Source organism: Nyctereutes procyonoides, unplaced genomic scaffold, assembly GCF_905146905.1.
Source record: "Nyctereutes procyonoides isolate TBG_1078 unplaced genomic scaffold, NYPRO_anot_genome, whole genome shotgun sequence".
Lineage (NCBI taxonomy): Eukaryota > Metazoa > Chordata > Mammalia > Carnivora > Canidae > Nyctereutes > Nyctereutes procyonoides.
Window position 1 is genome coordinate 20,930,064 of NW_026575146.1, and position 22,978 is coordinate 20,953,041.

Consider the following 22,978-nt stretch of genomic DNA (forward strand, 5'->3'; position numbering starts at 1 on the left):
CAGGAGAAGCAGACTCCATGCAGGGAGCCTGACGTGGGACTCGACCCCGGGACTCCAGGATCACGCCCTGGGCTGAAGGCAGGGGCTAAAATGCTGAGCCACCTGGGCTGCCCCTGCAACTGGTTTTTAACAAACAGTGAATGTTTCCTATCAGCGGTCTTTAAATAATCCTCTATATAAATGGCCTTTAAAAACTCCTCTCCAGGGGATCCCTGGGGGGCTTAGCAGTTTAGTGCCTGCCTTTGGCCCAGGGTGTGATCCTGGAGACCCGGGATCAAGTCCCACGTCGGGCTCCCTGCATGGGGCCTGCTTCTCCCTCTGCCTGTGCCTCTGCCCCTCTCTGTGTCTCTCATGAATAAATACATAAGATCTTTTAAAAAAATAAAAAAAAACAAATAAAAATTCCTCTCCTATCTTTTAAGCATCCCTTAAACGTGGTAGAAATCTTTCCCAAGCTTGTGTTTTTAAAACCACATAATTACATTTCTCCTCCCTCACTCCTAGCAAGTCACAACTTTATTGCTCACACTTTTTATTACAAATTAGCTGTGGATAATGCTGTCGGACGATTTTTTTTTCCCGTCCTATGAACACAAAATGTCCTAATACGTGCACAAAAATCACCATCTCTGCTTTGACCTTGTTACCCACGCTTCCACAACTTTCTCCCGTTACACCACGTGGTAAAAGCAAAAAACAATTCAGATGAGCTTAATAGAAAGAGTCACATGTCACATGGCAGTTTAGAAGCGCATCCAGGGGGAAAGAGACCAACCGCTGTCACTGAAGTTTATCCCCGTGAGAAACACATTTCACGTGCTCTGCCTTTAGGCTGTTCATGCGACGTGTCATGATGAGGTTATTATCATTATTACATGCAATGTGCTCGACAAACAGTCGTGAGTGGCTATGAAACTGGGCAAAGACACAGAACTGAGTTGCCCGTGAGCTCTCTGGGGCCAACCACCAAAGGCCTTGGGATCCGCTACCTGAACACACTCACTTTTCAGATACCCACCAACCCAACAGCATGGCCAGGGACCCAAATTCTGGGAAATGCCTTTGCTGGCGCTGTGAACTTCCTCCGCGGTGCTCTCTTGCGCTGGTCCCCCATCCACCTGCCCAGGCCCCCTCACAGGACACGTGGGGCCCATGGCCTCTGGGTCCAGCCGCCCCAGGTCTGCCTTTCACTTCAGTACAACTACCTGGGCATCGGTGTTGTCACCTGGAGCGCTTTCTCAACTACAGGGACTTGGTCTCACCTGTCTTACTTCGCGCAACAAGTATGCATGTTTCAGAAACAACTGACAGTGTTTTGCAATAGAGGTTTTATTACTCTTCAGGTATGGCAAGGCCAGCAGCCAGGAGTCAGCTGCCACTGGGAAGACAGCTCTTGACTCATGTTCCCAAGAGGCAGGGGCACAGTGTGACATGCAGGGGCTCACGGGGAAGCCTGGTCAGTCACGGGGCAGCAGGGACAGGGGACCTTTACTGAGATTTCCATGGGGAGGACAGGTGAGGTGGGGTCAGCAGGCTCAGGACTGGCTAGTCTGAGAAGTCTTAGTGGGCTCTTGGGTGTCATGATGCCCTAGTTGTCTGGTACCTGCCCTGGGGTCATTAGGGTGGGGGAAGCTCCTTATCTGGTACCTGCCCTGGGGTGATGAGGGTGGGGGGCTGGTTGTCTGGGTCCTGCCCTGGGGTGATGGGGGTGGGGGGCTGGTTGTCTGGGTCCTTTCCTGGGGGTGATGAAGGCAGACAGCTGGTTGTCTGGTACCTGCCCTGGGGTGATGAGGGCGGGGGGGCTGATTATCTGGTGCCTGCCCTGGGGTGATGGGGGTGGGGGGCTGGTTGTCTGGTCCCTGCCCTGGGGGTAATGAGGGTGGGGGCTAGTGGCCCAGAGTGTGGGAGCCCCACAGAGGGGGTCGGCTTACGTGTGAAAGGTGCACCCCGAGTGAGGTGTCTCTAGGAACGGGCTCACCCTGAAGGGGCAGTCTTCCCCAGGTGTCAAAGTGTCAAATACAGAAGGCAAACACCGGCAGGCCGGGGTCACTCTCCCAGTTCTCCGGGGGCGGCTGACCCCTGACACATTCTCCCTCATGGTATAAAGACAAGAGCTGGGAAGGAGCTCAGTACGGCCCCCGCTCTGCCACGCTCCGCCACACTCTCTGTGTGATCTTGGGCATTTCAGCTCCTCGGCCCCTCAGTGTCCTTGTCTAGAAGTGGTGGGTGGGCCGTGTGATGTCGAAGGCCCCTCCAGGGCCCAAATTTTACCAGCCCCTCCTCATAACCCGCAGCACAGAAAATCTGTATTCCTACAGCTGTCAAGGGACCCAAACGCCACTAAATCCTAACAAAACGGACGGTTCCCTCTGCACAAAGACCCGTGTGAGGGTCTGACATCCACGCATGTGTCCCGGGGGCTTCAGACGTCCCTGGGGAGGTCAGATCCTCAGCGCACTGTCCGCCTGGACCACACGGGGCTGGCTCCGGACGGAAGTGCTTTTCTGCTCTGTATGTTGGTCTCCCCTCCTCAGTCTACAATTCAGGGCCTTATAAAAAACGTTATTAAGAAATAACCCTCCACTTGCCACAGGCCACTGTCACTGCTTCTCACAAGGTGCCCCCTCCTGGGAGGCCTGTGGGAGGCACTTCTCTCTGGGCTCAGTGACAAAAAGGGATGTGTTCACCTGACCCACTGGTTTGGGGTTTGGTTTGTCGTAGCCTAGAGCGCATGTGTTCCGCTCCTGGGGGAGCCAGCGGCCTCGGCGTGATGTCCATGGTGCTCGGTCTGTGCACACCCCACGCCTCTGGACCTCAATCTGGGGTACCAACCTCACACCACACTTCAGATCCATGTCTTTACCTTAATTCCTTCCCCTACACGTGCACTCACTTGTTTTTAAATCTCCTATTAGTCATACTTGTTCACTTTATTGATGTCTTTGGGAAAAGGAGGGATATCAATAAGGAAATGCTCCTAGAGATGCAGCGGTCACTGAGATGGAGGGTCGGGTGAGGGACGCAAGTCCAGGGGTGCAACTTCTGCTTGTAGGTAGGTCTACGCTTCCACACGGTGGGCAGGCCCTATGTTTGCCTCACTGCCTCAGTTTACTTAATCCCCAAAGTAGACGGAAACAGCTTGTATTCACCTTTTAAAATTCACCCTTAAAAAATAGTCTTTCTGGGCAGCCCCTGTGGCCCAGCGGTTTAGTGCGCCTTCGGCCTGGGCCTGATCCTGGAGACCTGGGATCGAGTCCCATGTCGGGCTCCCTGCATGTGAGCCTGCTTCTCCCTCTGCCTGTGTCTCTGCCTCTCTCTCTGTGTGTGTGTGTGTGCATCTCATGAATAAATAAAATAAAATATTAAAAAAATAGTATTTTGGAGTGATTTTAAAGTGAAACCTAAGTTTATCTTAAAATTATATTTTTAGCATGAAGATCTACAAAGGACATTTTTATTAACCACAAATCTGCATATGACAAGCATACACACACTTGGAGATATTTACTAAAACAGGAGAATCAGAACATTTCTTGTTTAACGTAAAAAAATATATGAAGTTGGTGGGAAATCACAGATTTCCTCAAAAAAGTATTCAGACTCACAAATCCCATACCCATGTCAGGATGCTGGTGATTTTTAAAACCCTGTATTTCATAACCCTCCTCCCCTGAAAAAGGGATACGACTCAAAGTAATTTCTCTAGCAGATCCCACAGACAGAGTTGCTCTCATGCCTGACCTGCTTGGACGTAATCCGATGCACACTCACTGCCCGGACTATGATGCATCCTGAGTTATCCAACTTACAAACTGGCAAGAGCTGAGGTCAGCAGCAGTGGGGACCACATGTTCCCTGGGCGGAGTCTCAGTCTGGGAAGATGAGAGTGCTCTGGAGATGGGCGGTGGTAGTTGCACAGCTAAGGACACGTACCCAATGACCCTGAGCGGGACACTTGGAAATGCTTAACATGGTAAATGGAAATGGTTAGAATGGAAAATTTTTCTGTTATGACAATGGGATATTCCTCAGGCATTAGAAATGACAAATACCCACCATTTGCTTCAATGTGGATGGACCTGGAGGGTATTATGCTGAGTGAAGTAAGTCAATCAGAGAAGGACAAACATTATATGGTCTCATTCATTTGGGGAATATAAAGAATAGTGAAAGGGAATAAAGGGGAAAGGAGAGAAAATGAGTGGGAAATATCAGAAAGGGAGACAGAACATGAGAGACTCCTAACTCTGGGAAACGAACTAGGGGTGGTGGAAGGGGAGGTGGGTGGGGGTGGGGGTGGCTAGGTGACGGGCACTGAGGGGGGCACTTGATGGGATGAGCACTGGGTGTTTTGCTGTATGTTGGCAAATTGAGCACCAATAAAAAATTTTAAAAAAATTTAAAAATTTTTCTGTTATTTGCATTTTACTATAGTAGAAAAGTTTTTAAAAAAGAAAAATAGTTAAAGGCAATCGGCTCAATCAGAATCTCTTCTAAAATATCAGCTTTCAGTAATGGTTTCAATAAATGTCAACTTTGTCATATTTCGTTCCTTTTCCTTCTAAAAATACAGACCCGTGACTGAGTGACCTGACTTCCTTGATTGTGCAAATGCACACGAGAGCAACCCACCGCATACATCCGGGCTGGGGCACGCCCTCAGAGACAAGGCAAGTGCGAATGTGGACAGCTGGTGTCAATGCTGGGCTTCTCTCTGTGTGCCCCTTGCGACCTGTGACCTTAGCCCTGGCTGCCAAGATCAAGGACACTCATTGCCCAGCAGAACCACCCCCAGGGCCCCCAGTGCAAGTGCCCAGTCTCCCCCTTACCTTCCTAAGAGTTTGTGCAGCATCTTGTGCGGCAACCTGAGCATCATCTACCCCCGGGAGCCCAGGGGCCGCAGGGCGTCTGAGCCATTGTGCACCTGTCTCTGCCCTGTCAGCTCCCAGCAGCTGCCCCTGCTGCTCTTCCCGCCCTCTCTCCGCCTCCACCCTGCACCCTTCCAGCAGCTCGGACCCCCTGCACGGAATGGGGTGGAAGCTCTAGGTCCTGCGTGCTCGCACTCAGGCAAGCTGGGCCCCCAACTGCGAGGGGCAGGCTGTCCATTCTCCTGCTCTCAACGCGAGCTCACGGACTCTGCTGAGTCCTAACAGCCTGTAACAGAACATCTGGCTGATTCCATCAAAGCAGGAGCTTCCCGGGGAACAAGTCAAATGTTCCAAACTGTCAGCCACACCGCAGGGGGCAGGCAAGGAGAGATGCTCCCTGCAGCAGCCCTATCAGCCCGGGAGCACCGTCCCACTAGGTGGACACCCTGGCAGGAGGAAGGTAAATAAAAACAGTTGCTTCTTTCTTTAGGTAGCACCGGGTCTGCTAACGGACACAGATCATGCAAGGATTGTCTTACACTTCGAATAACCCACGCCACAGATACACACATACACATGCATGCTCTCCTGTGCACACACTTTCTGTCTTCAACTAAATCTGTTTTGCCTCCCTGGTGAACACAGAGCACCCAAATTCCCTGCAGAACCACTGGCCTTTTGCAGCCGTCACTTGCAACAAGCCTTATCGGGGCCACACCACTGGTGTGCAAGGTTTCACATGAAACTTATAAGCCAGGAGCAAGGTCAGGGTCAGGCCTATGACACTGATTTCTTTTACAGCTCCCGTGGGTGCATAAGTCAGCTCCTCCTCTGAAGACCTAAAGATGCTGCCCAGAAACCCTACCAACCAATAATCAGCTTTTAGGTGACAGATGCCAGAAGTCATTGTTATGGGTGTGGGTGTGGAAATAAATCGGTATAAAAACATAAGGTATGGGAAGAAGGGATCAAAGAGAAAGAGGACACTGAAGATGAGAGAGAGAAATTGCCTTGACAGACGGTGGCACACGTGACGGAGGGATGGCTGGTCCAGCTCTTTCTCACACCGACACATCAAAGGAGATGTCTTTTCTGGCCAAACGAAACCAGTCGTACAATCGTTCGTTCCCCACCGGTTGCTGTCCCAGGAAATGTGCCCCAACCAAACACCTTTTCACTCATTCTATTGCCTCTGCAGCACAAAGGCTAAATGTTCCCTTCCTGAATGGCGGAATGGACTCACGCACGTTGATCCCTGCACATGTCCTGTGTGCACATGGACACACACGCATGCAAACGTGCACACACACACACAGCTCACACAGAGTGGTTACCACGTCGGCCCTTCGGAGGCACATCCTCAGGCAGAATTTTTATTCATCGTATTTCCTGCTAGAAAGACTTTGCTAGGAACCTAGAATATAAGATTTCAAAAATATGTGCCATCCACCTGCATGTTTTCCATGCATTTTTCCTATTCTGGACTGGTAATTAGCACATTCTGAGCAGAATGATCACACTCCTCAGCTTACGTACTTTGGGAATAAAGCATGGTTTGTTCGTAGGCTGAATTATGGCAGTAGAGAAAATGCCCGTTTTTAAACACCCCTCTATTCCATTTTGCTTACTGACAGCTGGAAGAAAATACTAACATCAGGAAATTCATAGAAACAAGTGCTGTCCCTGCTCTCACAAAAGTTCTTGTCTCTTCCTTCGTTTGGGTCCAGACAGTCCCTGCACCTGTCAGTCTCGAGTTCTCAAAGCAGCAGGAGCTGAAAAGACATTCTAGTGCCATTCTTTTCCCCTAAAATTAATCGGCATCTCACCCCTTTGAAAGTTCTGGATCTTAACACCTGCATGCAGTCTCTCTCAGAAAGCAGCAGTCGCTGTGGGGAGCAGCCTGCCCGCCGCAGGGGGACTCAGCCCACCCTGCACACGTGGCCCTGCAGCCCACGCCTGGGGGCTTCCAGAACATGCCGAGAAACAAGTTCACGCCACCTCAAGCCCTACTCCCCAGTATTTCTGAGTGTTGGAGGAGGACAGTATAAAAATTTTCCTTACAGCCTGGGCTCCTGTGATCCTTCCCGGATATTTCAATTATTTCAATAGTCCTTTGCTTTAGCAAAAGAATATCGTATCCAGATTGGATGGAAACTTTTAATTTTTTTACTGAATTTTTGTTTGGTGGAAGGAGGGTTGTTGATGTTCCAGTATTATCACAACTGCATGGGATACAAACAGAACGTTTTTTTCTCTATCTGTAACAGGGGCAACCCCTTGAAAAAGCAGCTTATCTCCCAAGGGACCGTTCACAGCATCGCTGACATCAGCATCGCCGGGCGGGTGGTTGGGGGGGTGCTCTTTGGAGGAAGAAGGGTGGGCTTGTTTGGGGTGACAAACTGTTTCCTTTATTATTCTCCAGGCAGGATAAAATTAAAGGCTTCAATATCTACTTCGAAGGGCGTAGCTATCTGGTCTCCTATAAAAGAAGAAATCCTGAGAGGTAAACAAGCAGCATCTAGGCAGCAGCACGAACAAGCTCAGCGGAGCTCCCGGCCAATGTGGGGGGCCATGCACCTGCTCCGACGGAGACCTGGAGTCTGCTCTGGCAGCAGAGCATGAGGGGCACAAGTGGACGGTTGCCCCCCACCGCTGGGAGGCTCAGGTTAACATGGGCCACGGAAAATTCAGAAAGGAGCCTAGCCAAAAATGTCATCTTTTCTGCATCACACGTTTTGCCCAAATCATTTGAAACACTGTGCTCACCGACCATTCTTGTTCCCTGTCTTCACCTGGTGACAGTGTGCACGAGCACAGAGGGAGCAGGGTGGGCAGAGAGGGGAGGCAAGAGTCCGGACAACCCTGACCTGAAATCATCAGTCTGGTTGCAACGATGTTCTGAGGTGTCCTAACTGCAATTCAACTCAAACTCCCATAAGGATGAGAAAGTAGTCGCCTAAGACTTACTGCTTTTGAAAATGCATTAGAGACGGATGGGGTCTCCAGTCTCTATCTTCAGCGGTCATGGTGAAACCAGCAGCTTTGTACTAGAGACCTTTCCTTTCTGATGAAATTTAATTGCAGGTATATATGGAAGCATGTGGACTGAATGTTGTCATGGTGACTACGGCAAGAAATTGCCTTTCATGCCCTGGGAAATCTCCATGACAATCCCGGCATATTCATCTTCCAAACACTTTTGAAAGAGACATCATTTTGAAAACCAGCCATCACTGTGTATTGGGCAGTGCTTTAAAGGGACTGCAACTGGTGTCACATGGGGCATCCATCCTCCAGCAGCGGAATGAAGAAGCTTGCACGATATGCCCAAGAAGTACACCACCACCACCACCACAATGGTTTCCTCGGGACCTCGGTGCGGGTCTTCCCCTGTGAAACCTAGCTCAAATGGCCCATTTCTCTGAGTCCCCCAGAATCAGACGGACCAGCCCAGACCTGTAGTGTCCAAGACAACGCTATGTGTTTTCCATGTCTCTCCTCTCCCCGGGGCCAGGAAAGAAGGCAGTGTGTGATTTTTCATTCACCCTTTCTTACAAGAGCAGTTGTGGTGGGACTGAAGGCACCAGACTAGCTCATAATGGGGCAGAGAGGGAAGGAGAGAAGTGGAGGCACACTCCCAGGAGGGGAGCCAGCCCACGACGAGCAGGTGCACGGGTCCACATGGGCCCGCGTGGGAGCCATGAGTTTCCCGAAGCATAGGAGCTAAAGTGCCAGCTTTTTCTCTGAAAAAATGAAATGGGAACCCTTCATCATGAGTGGGCAGCTGCTAATAACGTGAGGGAAAGTGCTTGCAAAAGGAATCTGGAGACCAACAGCAACAAACATCTTTACCTTTATAAACGTGTACAATGTTTACGTAACACACATTTGTATATTTATATGTGCACATCCATGAGTGTCTAAACACACATGAAAGAAAAACAAAGTACTTAAAAGATCTGACTGCGTATCTCTAATTCATGTCCACGCTGGCCCAGAAGGTAACGTGGCCTGGGTCAAGGTCATATTCCTTGGCCTAGTAGCTAAGTCAGGAGAGGATAGGACTCTACCCCAGCTCCATGGGCTTCTGGCCCTTTCTTAACCCCACCCAGCTGCCACGCTGCTGGCCACCGACCCCAAGAGCACGATAAAGGGATAAAGAGTGGCCCCTGTGTGCTGAGGAAGGAAAATATCCAAAAGGAAAACCATATAGAAGAATCACAGTATTGGACTAACAGTACACGTTCTGAGAAAGCAACGTGCACGACTCCTCAAGCGGAGAAACCAGGGGAAGCCGTCGTGGGTGCCGACGTCTCTAGGCCAACAAGCAGTGTTGCTGAAGCTGTGCTCCATGGAAAACTAAGGGCTGGGAGAAGCCCAGTGTTTCAGGGGCGGCCATTCCACAGGTGCCCCCCCCACACCATGGCTGGGCTCCATCAAGCAGTGGATTCACAACTGGCCATGGCTGGTGACCGTCTGCTGCCATGAGCTCACCAACAGCGTGTGCCCCGGCCGCTCCCTCCTCTGACACTCTCCATAGCCCTGGTGTTCATGCAGCCGGGCTCCTCGGTGCACCCACAGCTCACGGGCAGGCTCAGAGACTTGAATAAGCTGCACCGTTGTAAAAAAAAAATAATAGCTTAATTTAACTTTTAGTAGATCATAAAGGATAGCCATAATTTCCTATAGCTCTTTATAGTGTTTCTCCCCCAAGACCATAATTTAGAAGATGATGCCTAAACTGGAGCATAGGAAGTAAGATGTCAAGTTGGCATGTGCAAAAGCACTGAAAGAGCCTCCTACTCCTTTGAAAGACAAGAGTTTGAGCCTCACCCCTCAGCTGCATGACTCAGCAAATTACTTCACTCCTCCTGACCTTCGCTTGCTTCCTCCTCTGTGAAATGCAGGAAGAGTAAAGGAATAGTAGCCACGGAAGGTTGCCGGGACAGTGGCAGGTGCCTGGTGAGGAGTGGTCCTCCTGCTAAGGGAAGGAGCTAGTGTCCTGCTCCTGTCCCGGCCCCGGCTCTGCCCTGACACCGTTAGGAACACCTGCTGCCGCAGAGCGCTTCCTGCTTCTCTGGGTTCACCTGAGGTCAATATCTCAATGGCTAGGATTACAAGAGGAGGAAGTCACAAGGCGAATTACAAATTCAAACAGAAAGTTCCCTTTGGGTTGCTTGGGATGCATAATTATGACAGCAACCTCTTTTACGCTGCCTTAATAAATCCCAATGACTTGTCAGTTCATTGAATTCTTTTGTGCTATTTGTCACTAAGTGTCATGAACTGTCACCTTAAATTGGTGAAATCACCTAAGACATTAGAGTTTTCCATATGTCACTAAACCCAAGGCATCTGTAATATATCACCACCCAAAGATTGGAGTCATTTTAATACTTTTAGGATGAATTGAGCCTTAGCTAATTAAATTTTTTAATATAATTATTGCACAAGTAGTATAGAATTCTTGAAATTTATAGAAAAGTATGACAAAGAAAAAAAAATCATCTGTGATCCTGGAACTTAATAAAAAGCTTTGAGACTTTTTCAGTGTTTTGTGGTTTTTTTTTTTTTCCTATAGATCTTATCTGGAAATGGGTGGGAAGTCGGGTATAGCTGAATATGCTAAAATGTGGGAGTCAACCTTTTTCCCTAAAATTAATGTTTGGTTTTTCTCCAGCTATCTTGAAGGGAAAGGCTGTTCCTAGCACAAAATTGGCCCCTACATGCTTCATTGGGTTTCTGCTGAAGGGTGGCATACACATGGAGGGACTGTCCAGTGATTAAAGTCAATGCGGGAATGAGACTGTGTATCTGTCTCTTTCCTGATGATTCAAGGAGAGAACAAAACACCCACAGAGGTTGCAGACGCCTTCCTTCTTGGTTGCAGTTCCCTCTGCTACCAACCCTGTTCTGGACCCTTCCCTGGGCGCCCTGCCTGCACCATGGAGATAGGCATCCCAGTCCTGTGACCCACCACAGTGCTGATGCACCTTCCCCACCACCCCCACCCCGGGCCCTCCACGCCCTGTCTTCACCCAGGGACTGTGAGGTGAGACTCCAGCAGTGTCCCTAGTGCAACCCCAGATGAGGACGCCTTAACCCGGAGCCCAGCTAGCAAGGAGGAGGCTCAGCTCCCCTGCATGAGGAGCCAGCTCTGGGGTAGGATCTGATCCCTGAGATCAGAGTGAAAACCAGAGTCCCGTGCCTGCTCCCCACGCTTCAGCACCTCGTCTCGTCCCCTCAGCCTCACACTGTCGCCCCATGGAGAAGCACAGCACGCCTGTGCACCTGCTGCCAATGCTTCAGGACTCAGAGGCAAGGAAAGAATTGATAAACAAGACAAACAGGAAAATCCGCCTGATTCAGAGGCTACAAAGGCTCAGAATTAATTCAGTCCAGGATGAGAAAAATTAAAGCTCCGTTCAAAGAAAGCAAAACGGAAAGGAGAACCGTGCACAACTTCCAGTCCAGGGGACCCTAAGTGATCATGCATGTGGGAGCCACGCAGGGACTGCGCAGGAAGCCCCCAGGCCCAGATTCTGCAAGAAGCAGCAGGGTTAGTGTGGGACCAATACTTGCTTGGCGGCCATCAAGTCCCAGGAAAGTCCCTGGGACTCAAACCCTGGTTTAACTCCCTGGTTCCCTTTCAAAGGATTAAGTTTGAGCTACTGTGCTATTTTCTTTGCATATTGAGGTATCTGCCAAAAGAACAGATTTTTTACAAACGATCAAGAAGTAAAACAACACACACACACACACACACACACACACACCCTGGTGTCAGGCAGGCTGTGGACAAGCGCCTATCCGGCACGTCACGTGTTCTCCCGGCCTGGGCACAAGCCTTCAAGTGGCTTCTCGTCCTGAACCCAGGACCGGGCATCTTTGTCCCCCGCCCCCCCCCCGGTCCCACAGCAACCCTGGCCTGCAGCGCTGCACCGTGATGAAGAGGATGAGGATGGCCAGGTTCCTCGGCTCCAAGGAGCAGGAAAGCCAAGGGAACAACCACTTTTTCATGGTTACGGTCACCCCAGGTCATCAGGTCACTGAATGATGCAGCCCCAGGAGGGGGCATGTGTGTGGACCACATGGCAGCAGGAAAAGAGCAAGAGACAGGGAGGCAGCACAGCCTCGATGGGGTAGGAGCCCCCCTCTGCTACGTTTGTGCCCCGGCAAAGGAAAGCATCCCGTGCCTCGGGACCGTAACCTCCTTTGTCTCCTTTTAACATTTCTTTTTATAAAATCAATTCCAGAAAGAGTGAAGCCATAATAGGGAAAGAGGAAATTCAACGAGCCGCTAGACTGGAGACACCTTGCCGGTTTAGCAGGAAAAATACCTAAGGGTCGGCTCATTGCTGTGTTTGCAGGGTGAGCAGCAGGACGCGCCTGGTGAAGTGCCGCAGTAGTTCTCCGCAGGGCCGTGGTGGCAACTACGTGCAGCCAGCAGCCATGTCCCTGTTAGGCTCTCAAACAGGACATCCCAGGCTTCTCAGGCTTCCCGGGTGCTCCCAGCTGGTGCTGCGTGAGCTCTGATCAGTTTATCCTGCACGTGAGAAGGGGCTCCTGAATCTGAGCCTGTGGCCAAGCCCGAGGAGGGTTAGGCCGGCCGTGGGCTGCTCTGACTGTGGCTCCTATTGCGGCAGGCATGTAGGATTGGTCATCTGGGACCATGCACGGATGACACCCGCATGTATACCCATGCCTGGTACGGTTTCCATCCCCCACCAGACATGTCCTTGTCCATTTGCCTACATCTGTGTCTGTGGCCAAGAGAAGAGAACCACCTGCAGTGTGGAAACTCTTCATTCTTGTGTGGGGCCAGTCTACATGTGGAGTGTGGTGACGGGAGAGTAACAGGACTTTTTACCACTGCACGAGACACAGCTCCTCCCTGACCTGGCCATGGAGAACCAAATAAAGCTCTGATAAGAGTCACCAACTAGAGGGATCCCTGGGTGGCACAGTGGTTTGGCGCCTGCCTTTGGCCCAGGGCGCGATCCTGGAGACTCAGGATCGAATCCCACATCGGGCTCCCAGTGCATGGAGCCTCCTTCTGTCTCTGCCTCTCTCTCTCTCTCTCTCTCTCTGTGACTATCATAAATAAATAAAAATTAAAAAAAAAAGAGTCACCAACTAGAGCTGAAATGCTTTTTTTTTTCCTTGAACAGGTTATAGGCTAGACTTAGAAGAGGTTCTAAGAGAAAAGTGCCATTCCCTCCCACACAACATGCCTGGTTTCTGAGCTTCTTTACCTTAGCCTGAGATGCAGGAGAGTATTCACACATCTGTGTAGTCACGTGAAATAACCGGAACCACCTTGAGATGTCACGGAACATAAATCACTACTGCCAACCTGCAATTCCACGCACACAATTTCTATGTCTAAGAAGGAAGATCTAATGGTAGAGAGAACGTTTCTTTCAACCAAGTTGTTAGTGTTGAGCTATTTATAAATGTATATTAGACGCAGACAGGAGTACAATAAGTATGTAAGTAGTACAACAGCAGGATTCAGTGTTAAGTGCCATTATGTGGATGCCAGCGGTCAAATGCAACGGTGACCATTCACAGAAGTGGCTTCTTTTGCTCCAGGAATGTGGGTTCCTCGAATGGGCTGGGACTCTGTTGCTGCCTGGGCCTTGCAGAACCACTGAAGAGCAGCTAAGAAGCCCATCACTTCTCTGCACTGCCTCAACAGCCCAGTGAAGTACAACCCTCAGGAAGCCTCCAGAGGCTTGTGGGGCGGGGGGTAGTACGTATTTTGTTTAGTACAAACCAGGATATAGTCTGATGCATTCATATAAATTAAATAAGCCAGATCAAAACCCCAAAACCCAAGTTTCAAGTGACCTGTTTGGCACCTGTAAGGAACAGGCCCACTGTACCCGCCACGCCTGCTGTGAATACTCAGCCTGACAAATTCAGATGCCGTGGCTTCGCCCAAACGCGTAGCCTTCTTCTTATTTGGCGGTATCGTGGGAGCCAGGAAAAGCCAAACACCCACAAAACCACCTTATAAAACTTCCTATTTATAATGTAACTATTCAAACCACACAGCTGTTCGCGATATTGAAGGAACTCTACCCTCATCTACAATGATCCATTTCAGGCCTAATTCCTAGAAAAGTCTCCGACGAAGATCTGACCTCTGCATGCAGTCAGTAGGCTCCCGCCCGCCAACCGTGCCCGTGGCAGCCCCCCACCCCACTTCACCTCGTTCTCAGGGCTCTCTTGCCATAGTAACTCCGGGCTTATTTTGAAGGCACGTGCCAGAGTTTTAAACAGAAAGATGCATGGGGAATCATGTGTATTCCGTTCCCAGTGATCCACAAATTCAGAACAGACCTCGCAGCCTTCGGAGGATGCAGGACTTTCCAGGCTCAGCGCCCGAGGCCGCCCCCTGCTGCATGGCGACGGTCTTGCATGGGTCAGGGCGGTTCTGCACTTGACCCAGAACCTCAGATGACTGGACCCTCCGCCAAGAGCACGGCGCTGCGGCCTGCTGCATTGGGGGCCCGTGTCAACTAACCCCAGAACCTGGAAAGAACCGCGCGCGCAACACTCTTAAACCATGACTCCTATTCTCACGGAGGGAAGTAAGCCAAGGCGAGCAGTTCTTACCTCTGCGGGCGCAGCTGGCTTTGTCTCAGGCGACGTCGAGTCCCATTTGCCCTGTTGAAGCAGAAAGTGAAGAGAAAGTCCTGTAAGTCAGGGGGCTGGCATTCACGGCGAGCAGCTGTGCTGCTGAGGACAGCTGGACACTCACCACGCCGGGGCGTTTTTTGCTTCTAAACATTAACCTCCACATGGTTCTAGAGAATTTGAGGAGTTTCTCGAGCTTTCAGGAAGCCTTGAAGTGAACAGCACAAGAAGGGAACTTGCAAACTCTTGTGCAAGTTTTACAATTCAGCCAAAGGAAGTGATGATGTTCCCATTACCAACCTCAAAACTCAACCCAAAAAAACAAAGAAAAAAAAAAGTCACAGGTCTCCTCTCTAGATGCATATTTAATTAGATGTGGCTTTCACTAACGGAATGGACAAGCGTCTTAAGGTGACTTGTCAGCCCTCGGTTCCACAGAAAGTGATCATTCCGGCTGCAGGACCGGAGGGCCTGTCGTCTGTGAACGCGCACCCACACTGCTCGTGGCAGTCCAGCCTTGTTCCAGCGTGGGGTTCAAGCCAGAAACGCACCCCAGCACTCCCCTCCACTCCCCTAGCTTCTCTCTGGCTAGCATATAACCCTGAGGAGCCTGCAGGCTTGACAGAAGGAAGGCTCGTCTTGTTTCTGCACGCCCCACGCTGCAGGGCTCGGTTTTCCTTTTCTGTTTTATTCCCTTATCTCCCTTCTGATCCCTGCTCCTACCTGCTAAAAAAATAAATAAATAAGAGATGAGGAAAGAAACCAAATTCTACATGAATCTCTTGCACCTCTTGCTAGCCGTCGTGACTCACGTGTCAGAAAACAGAGGGTGAGAAGGGCCGGGATGCGCTCCCACTTCACGGGCCACAGGAAGGCCCAGGGGCCCCGCTGCAGGAGAAGTCCGCACTACTGGGGATCTTTCTCAACTTCAACCTATCCTCCCTGCCACTGTCTTCCCAGACAGCTGGCAAAGGGCAGCTCATCTTCCATGTCTTTAATTTCTTTACTTTCCCAACCTTCCACACTCGGTGCATGTTAGAAACATCCGGAACATCTGGAGCTTTTTTTTTTTTAAAAGATTTTATTTATTTGAGAGAGAGAGAATGGGGGGAGGGCAAAGGGAATCTCAAGCAGACTCCAACCTCAGCACGGAGCCTGAAGCGGGACTCAATCCCACAACCCTGAGATCATGACCTGAGCTGAAGTTAAGAGTCAATCTCTTAACCCACTGAGCCACCCCGGCACTCAGAAACATCTGGAATTTAACAAACTTCCCAATGAAGTCAATTGCTCTGAGGCTGGGGTCTGTGTTTGTTGGACCGAGGAAACGTGCCTGCATGGGCATGGAGAGAAAGTCAGTGGCCTACCCACAGTTTTAGAACCTTTGCATTCAAACCCACCAGAAGCCAAATCTTTTTCCACCACAGGGGCTGACAGATCACCCGTATTGCTTATGCTGGTTTGACGTGGTTTCCATAACTTGAAAAAGGGTGTGAGGCCTAAAGCAACATAAATGATGTGTTTACAAATAAATGCCTAAAAGCAGAAAATGAAAGCCCCCAAGGTGCCCCAAAATCACACACTCATCCACTGTCTTCTCCAACCCCATGACCAACCCACCCCTGGTCACCTTCTACGGGGGCTACACCACACACGGTGCCCCTAACCTGGCCTGTCTTGACGCCCCTGGACTGTACGTACAGGGTGTTCAGTATTTGGGAAGCTCTCCCTGAAAACTTGAGATGCTTAATTTGCATAACCTCTGATTCACAGTCATGAATCTTCCATCCTTTTCATTTCCTCGGCCCCCACTTTGCCAGTAGGAGTCAGTGAATTAAGCCGGGGCATTGGGCACAACAAAAGTGAAATGCTGGCCCACCAACCATCTGGCAACCATGCTACCTGCAGGCCCTTCCCATCTCCCCATCCTCCTTCCGCCCCCCATTCCCTCTACTTTGTGGTCAGCTGCTGGGCTCAGCTCCTGAGCCAAAAGTGGGGGGGCCAGGAGCAGGGGGTCTTTCAACTCCAGCAGCTCTCACCCCTCCCCTCCCTCCTCCATTCCAATCCAGGGTGCGTGGAGAGGACTTCCTCCTTCAGAGCTCCTGTCATTCTGGCAGGTGGAGGGCAGGGAGTGGGGGACTGGGAGGACGCTGACTTGGGTTTCCATCGCCGTCCCCGTCCTCTCTCTCCATTACATCCCCGTGACCTTGTTCTTGTCCAAATGCACCTGGCATGAGTTCAATAGCATCACGGCCGGCTCCCCAGGGAGAAAGTAAAGTATGGACGGTCTGAAGCACTTCATGTGAGCAGATGGCACTCCAGGTGTATTCCACGAGGAGCAAACTCCTCAGAGTCCTTTGTGGACAATGAGTGAACAGGGGCAAGCAGGTTTGTGCTTTGTTAGCTTGAAAGAAAATATCAGAAATATCTAGACAAAGTATCCATAACCGTTCTGGGGGAAAAAATTGGCTTGAATATTTTTGTAAAGCTCTAGAAAGCAATCATGTGAGACAAGAGAGAGGCACCCACTGTGGTGTTTACGGCATTTGGAATTTCTAGTCTGGATGGCCAAGCTTCATGTGACTCTGTGGGTGTTTGGAGATTGGCCTTTCAGTAGATAAAGCTGACAACCCGACTCCGTAACACAGAGGGTCTGGCTCACTCCCAGCGGCCCTGTTTACTAGACAACGGGGTACCTTGCAGGCTTTGTGCACAGTCCTCAAAAGCCACGTTGGCCAGGTAAGCAGGTGAGAGAATGAATACACACTATTATTTCCTCACCGAAATTAGTACTCGGGATGCTGAAAAAGCTCAACGTTTTAAGCCCTGATTTGCCTGGGAAATTGCAGTTGCTTTAAGTTATTGCACACGCACAGCACTGACCACCGTGGCCCCGGAGCAGGCTGTGGTTCCCGGACACCGTCAGCAGGTGCCAGCAGCAAGGGCGGCGCTCGGGCTCCTGAGCAGCTGGCAGGTTGCTTCCCGCCACCAGACGCAGGGCAAGCGACTTAGCCAAGTGGCCGTGGATTTCCCCATGTGCACAGTTGGGGCAGCACCTGCCTTCTGGGGGAGTTGGGAGAAAGGAGTGACATGCTTCCGACACTCGGCACTCAGCCACCTGTCAGTGTCGACCATGCACATGCAGGAAGGTAAGGTGTTCCTCACGCCCGAGTGGCTCAGCCGGCCTCAGAGACATCTGGCTCCTTCGAGAACACTGTGTCTCTGGCCTGTGATCCCTTAGGATCTGACCTCAGGGGACTCCCACTGGACCTAACTGTTCTTTTTCTGGCTGGGGTACCCCCTCCGGCTCGTGGGGGAGGCGCGGCCACAGACGAACAGCAGATGGCGCCAGAGACTTGTTCTGCAGCCCAGCCCTTTATGGGGCAGGAGGGTGGGGGGCGTGCAGGGCCCTAGCTGGAATCTATTTCTCATAAACAATTAGGCCACAAATCAATGTCGATTCTGCTGTCCTGGAGCCATTTAGAAATTCCCCCAAACAGTTCATTAACGACGTCGGGTTTATCCACCCTCTTCTCTGCAGTATTGATTCTTAAATGTCTGTGGATGGGCGGGAGGCTCCACACACACAGACCCACCCCGACCCCACACGCAGGCCCGCAGGTGGTGGGAGTCTGTGTGTCCTCACTGGCCCCCACGCTCCTCCCCGCCCGCCGGCTTGGGGCCTGCCTCCAGCCTGGCCACCCGGCTGCCTGCCTTGTTCTCCATGATGTCACGGATGTGCTCCCCCAGGAACAGAACCCTAAGGTCACACCAAGACCTAAGTGTCAGGACGGCAGGGCTTGTTCTGCATAAGCCAGCCTCCCCTTGGGCGGCCCTCCTCACCCTCTGCTGGGGACCCAAGGCCCCAGAGATCTTCAGCTGTATCGGGGTCTTTATCCACCCTGAGGGGTTATGGAGGTGATGTTACAGCATCGACCAGGAAATCCGCCCTCGCCCCCCACTGCCGGCTCCTGGACTGTGGCGCTGTCTTTTCCAGATGAAGCAGGACAAGAGGCCGTGACCAGCCCCAGCGGCCGCGGCGCCAGCACTAGAAGAGGAGGTGTTCCAGACTCCATGCTCCTTCCCTGAGGTCCGGGGCTCAGGTCCATGCTAAGATAGATGGGGGGCCGCTCAGAGGGCGTGCGCATCCTGCAAAACCGCAGGTACTGCCAGGGAGAAGGAGGTCACCGTGCACACTTAGAGATGATGGAGAAATGTCCCTCAGTGAACGGCCAACGGGTAAGGAGGAAGGAAGGGGAGCCCACGGGGCTGAGGGGCAGGGAGCACGGGGCTGGACCACCACCAAAGGCTGCCCTGGGGGCCTTCAGTTTCCAACATCTTTGAATTCTTTTTTAAGGTTTTATTTATTTATTCATGAGAGACACAGAGAGAGGCAGAGACACAGGCAGAGGGAGAAGCAGGCTCCCTATGGGGATCCCGATGTGGGACTCAATCCCAGGATCCCAGGATGACGACCTGAGCCGAAGGCAGATGCTCAACCACTGAGCCACCCAGGCGCCCCCATCTCTGAATACTGATTTTGGAAAACATTTTTTTTTAATTGAAGTGAATTTCACATAACATAAAAGTTACCATTTCGAAATGTGTCCTTAAGCACATTGTCACTGCTGTGCAACCACTGTCCGCTTCCGAATGTTTTCATCAGCCCACCAGGGAGCCCTGAGGGGCCCGCACCCACCCCCAGCCCCTGCGGCCAGCGATGTGGCTCTGCCTCTCCGGACTTGGCTGCTCTGGGACGCCACGCACACAGGACCCGACAACGGATATCACGCAGCATCACGCTGCTGAGGGTCATCACGATGTAGCACAGGTTGGTACCTCGTTCCTGTTGGTGGCCGAGTGGTGCTCCGTGTGGCGGGCACAGCACTCCTGCCCATCCGTTCACCTGCTGGTGGGCTCCCGGGCTGCCCGCCGTCTGGCTGCCGTGAGCAGCGCTGTGTAGCCTATTTGAGTGCGTTGTCAACAACCGTGGGCACGTGTCTCGCGGTGGGATTGCTGAGTTATGTTAACACTTTTGAGGAACGGCCAGATTTTTCCACAGCAGGGAAGCCGTTTGACATTCCCACCAGCAATGTAGGTTCCAACTTCTCCACGATCTCATGCAAAACTTGATATTTTGCATTTTCTTTTCTTCTTTTTCTTCTTTTTTTAAAAAATATTTTATTTATTTATTCATGAGAGACAGAGAGAGACGCAGAGACACAGGCAAAGGGAGGAGGCTCCATGCAAGAGCCAGATGCGGGACTTGATCCAGGGACTCCAGGATCACACCCTGAGCCAAAGGCAGACGCTCAACCACAGAGCCACCCAGGGATCCCCTTCTTTTTCTTCTTCTTAATTATCACAGTCATCTTAGTGGGTGCGAAATGGTGGTTCTGATTTGCATTTATATGTGTCCCTTGGAGAAACATCAATTCACACCCTCTGCCCTTTTTCTGTTGGGTCATTTGTCTTTTTGCTGTTCGGGGCAGGTTTTAACACTCATGGACGTAGAGAAAAGGAGAGCCTGGCCCCCGTGAGCTGAGAGGCTGGAACTGAGCTGGCCATGTGAAGCTGGAACACTCTGTCAGTTTGGTGAGGGTGTCAACTGGGACAATAATCTATAGAGCAGCAGAGGAATAAGGAAATTTGGGGTGCTTGGGTGGCTCAGTGGGCGAAGAATCTGCCTTCAGCTCAGGTCATGATCCCGGGGTCCTGGGATCGAGCCCCACGTGGGGCTCCCTGCTCAGCGGGGAGTCTGCTTCTCCTCCTGCCCCTCGCCCCATTCGTGATTGCTCTCTCTCAAATAAATCAATAAAATATTAAAAAAAAAAAAGAGTAAGGGAATTTGCCTAACTTGTCCAGGGCTCAGGTTTAAAATACTTTAAGTCATCCCTGCTGAATGAACATGGTAAACCAGCGCTTTCCATGGGTCTGGGTGAAATCACAGTGTCATCAGGTTCAAGGGAAGCTTAACACAAAGGTTTCCCACCCCTCCACCCCCCCAAACCCCCCCAGGAATACACCTGAGCCCCCCCGAGACACACCCCGGCTCCCAGGGGCTGCACTCGGGCTGGAGCCAGGCCTCAGGGAGTCCGCACAGAAGGGGTGAGGCTCCAAAGTGTGCTCGCTAAGAACCCAAGGAGAGATGTGGCCTCAGGAAAAGACACCCCCCCCCCCAAGAGGCAGAGCTGCCACGAGCACTTCTGACCGCCAGAGGACAGCACTGAGCACCATATAAAATAAATCTTTTTTAAACTCAGAAAAAGATGTAGAAGAAGTAAATGTAGACAAACTCCCATGGTTCAAGGGCAGTAGAATTCTCCATGAAATCTGAGAGAATGTGCTGACGGCTTCTTAATTCTAATCAGAGTATGATGGGTCACCACATATAAGAGTAATTGATATTCAGAAGTTAAGAGGGCTTCTGTACATCAGCAGGAAACCATTTAAAGAGATGACATTCAAAACTGCAGAAAGGAGGAGGAGGAGGGAGAAGGAAAAGAATATCTGTAAAGTATAAAGGAGATATATATATATATATATACATAACGAAAATACGTAAGGACTTTACAGAATATATGAAAAATCTTATTGAAAGAACTAAAAGAAAACCAAAATACACGAAGATAAATATTGCATTACAGAATGGAAATCCTACTATGGTTAAAAAAAAAAAAGGAAAGGAAAAAGTCACTTTTCCCCAAATCAATCTATACATTTAATGCAGTGACAATCACAACTCCAAGCAGAAATATTGTTTCCTGGGATTTAAGTCAAAGGGTGAGGGCTGAAAACTGGCCAACACTATTTTGAAGAAGGCAAGCAGGAGACACGCACCCCGGGCATACATCTGCACCCACTCCAGAGCCACAGGAATCACCTTTGTGCGAGGAGCCCATCAGACCCCAGGAATCCATCTGCATGCCACAGCTCAGAGAAGGGCAGATCTGAGGGATGAGGGGTTCCGGCCAAGTGACCCATCAGCCTCATACCGTGGACAAAAATAAATTCAAGACCAATATGGGAAAAAGCTGAACTATGTAATTCTTAAAAGGACATTCAGGAGATTGTATTTTTACTTAAATGACTAAAGGATTATTCAAACAAGTCAAAAATCCATACATTATACTTTTAAAAAATCAATAGATTTGATTATATTTACATGAGAAATATTTTTGCAGGACACAAGACACTACAAGGTCAAGACAGGCCATAGACCAGAAGAATATACTCATAACCTAGATAACTCGAAAAGAATTAGCATCAGAGAGGTGCTTTTCATCTTCATCAGATAAGCAAATTCTTTACTCCTAAAAGTAGGGTAAGTGGGGCATCTGGGTAGCTCAGTCAGTGAAGCATCCGACTCTGATTTCGGCTCAGGTCTTGATATCAGGATCCTGAGATCGAGCTCCACATCAGGAGGAGAGTCTGCTCAAGATACTCTCTCCTTCTCTGCCCGCCCCTCCCCCCCACTAAAATCAATAAAAATAAATCTTTAAAAAAAGAGCACAAGTGTGCCACACTGTATCCAATGGGAGTTGGTGAGAATCTGGAAAAAGGAACTGTGACAAATTGCTAAAGGGAAGATAAATGAGTTCAACCAGTTTGGAGAAGAATTTCCACATCAAGTTAATTTGAAAATGTATATGTCATATGGCCATCAGTTTCACTTTTAAGTCTCAAAACAGAGGAATAAACTCTATTTTATGTTCATGGGAAGACACACATTGTCCATTGAACACTACTTAAAAGAACAAACTTTGGAAATCACCTGACTTAGTTGCCTGATTGGGGAGTGGAAAAATACACTGGCATGTTCCATACCAGGAAATGCTACACAGCACTCGACGTGAATGAGATAGAACTACATGATCAACATGAATAAACCTCAACAATACCATAGAGTTTTTTGAAAATACGTTTCAATAGGAAACATCGACTATGATTCCAACCACATAAAAATGAAAAACACACCCATCATTGATAGGTAAGGACTGTTCTGGACTGATTGTGCCCTTCGAAAGTTGATGTGTAGAAGCAGTAACACCCAGGACCTCTAAGTATGACGCTCCTAGAGAAGGGTCTTTACAGAGGTGATCAAGTGACATGAAGTCGCGCATGTGGGTGCTGATCCAATAGGACCGGTGTCCTTCTAGGAAAAGGGAATTAGGTAGGACATAGAAACACCCAGAGGGAAGACCACACATGGACACAGAAGATGCCGTCTGCGAGCCGAGCAGAGACGTCTTAGAAGAAAGCAAGCCTGCCCACACCCTGACCTCAGACGTCCAGCCTCCAGGACTGTAAGGAACGCTGCCCAGTCTGTGGTACTTGTCACAGCAGCGCTAGCTTACGAACATGGCCAGATAGGCCACACGCCTTTGTGGGCCAACCCAGAATAACCAGGGAACCGGGGCAAATGTCCAGTGAGCATTTAAACAATTGTAGTAATTGAACTGGAG

At 50.3% G+C, this 22,978-nt stretch overlaps 1 protein-coding gene across 1 annotated transcript in view; it reads right to left on the minus strand.

Annotated features, from left to right (window-relative positions):
- The window catches only part of RPS6KA2 (ribosomal protein S6 kinase A2), a 297,485-nt gene extending 282,784 nt beyond the window's left edge, over positions 1 to 14,701 (minus strand). Inside the window, exons 1-2 of the mRNA XM_055310838.1 lie at positions 14,638 to 14,701; positions 14,493 to 14,543 (exon numbers count right to left, since the gene is read on the minus strand). Of these exons, the coding sequence (XP_055166813.1) occupies positions 14,493 to 14,543; positions 14,638 to 14,679 (93 nt within the window). The 5' untranslated portion in view covers positions 14,680 to 14,701. The remainder of the gene's footprint in view (positions 1 to 14,492; positions 14,544 to 14,637) is intronic.
- Between the last annotated feature and the right edge of the window lie 8,277 nt (positions 14,702 to 22,978).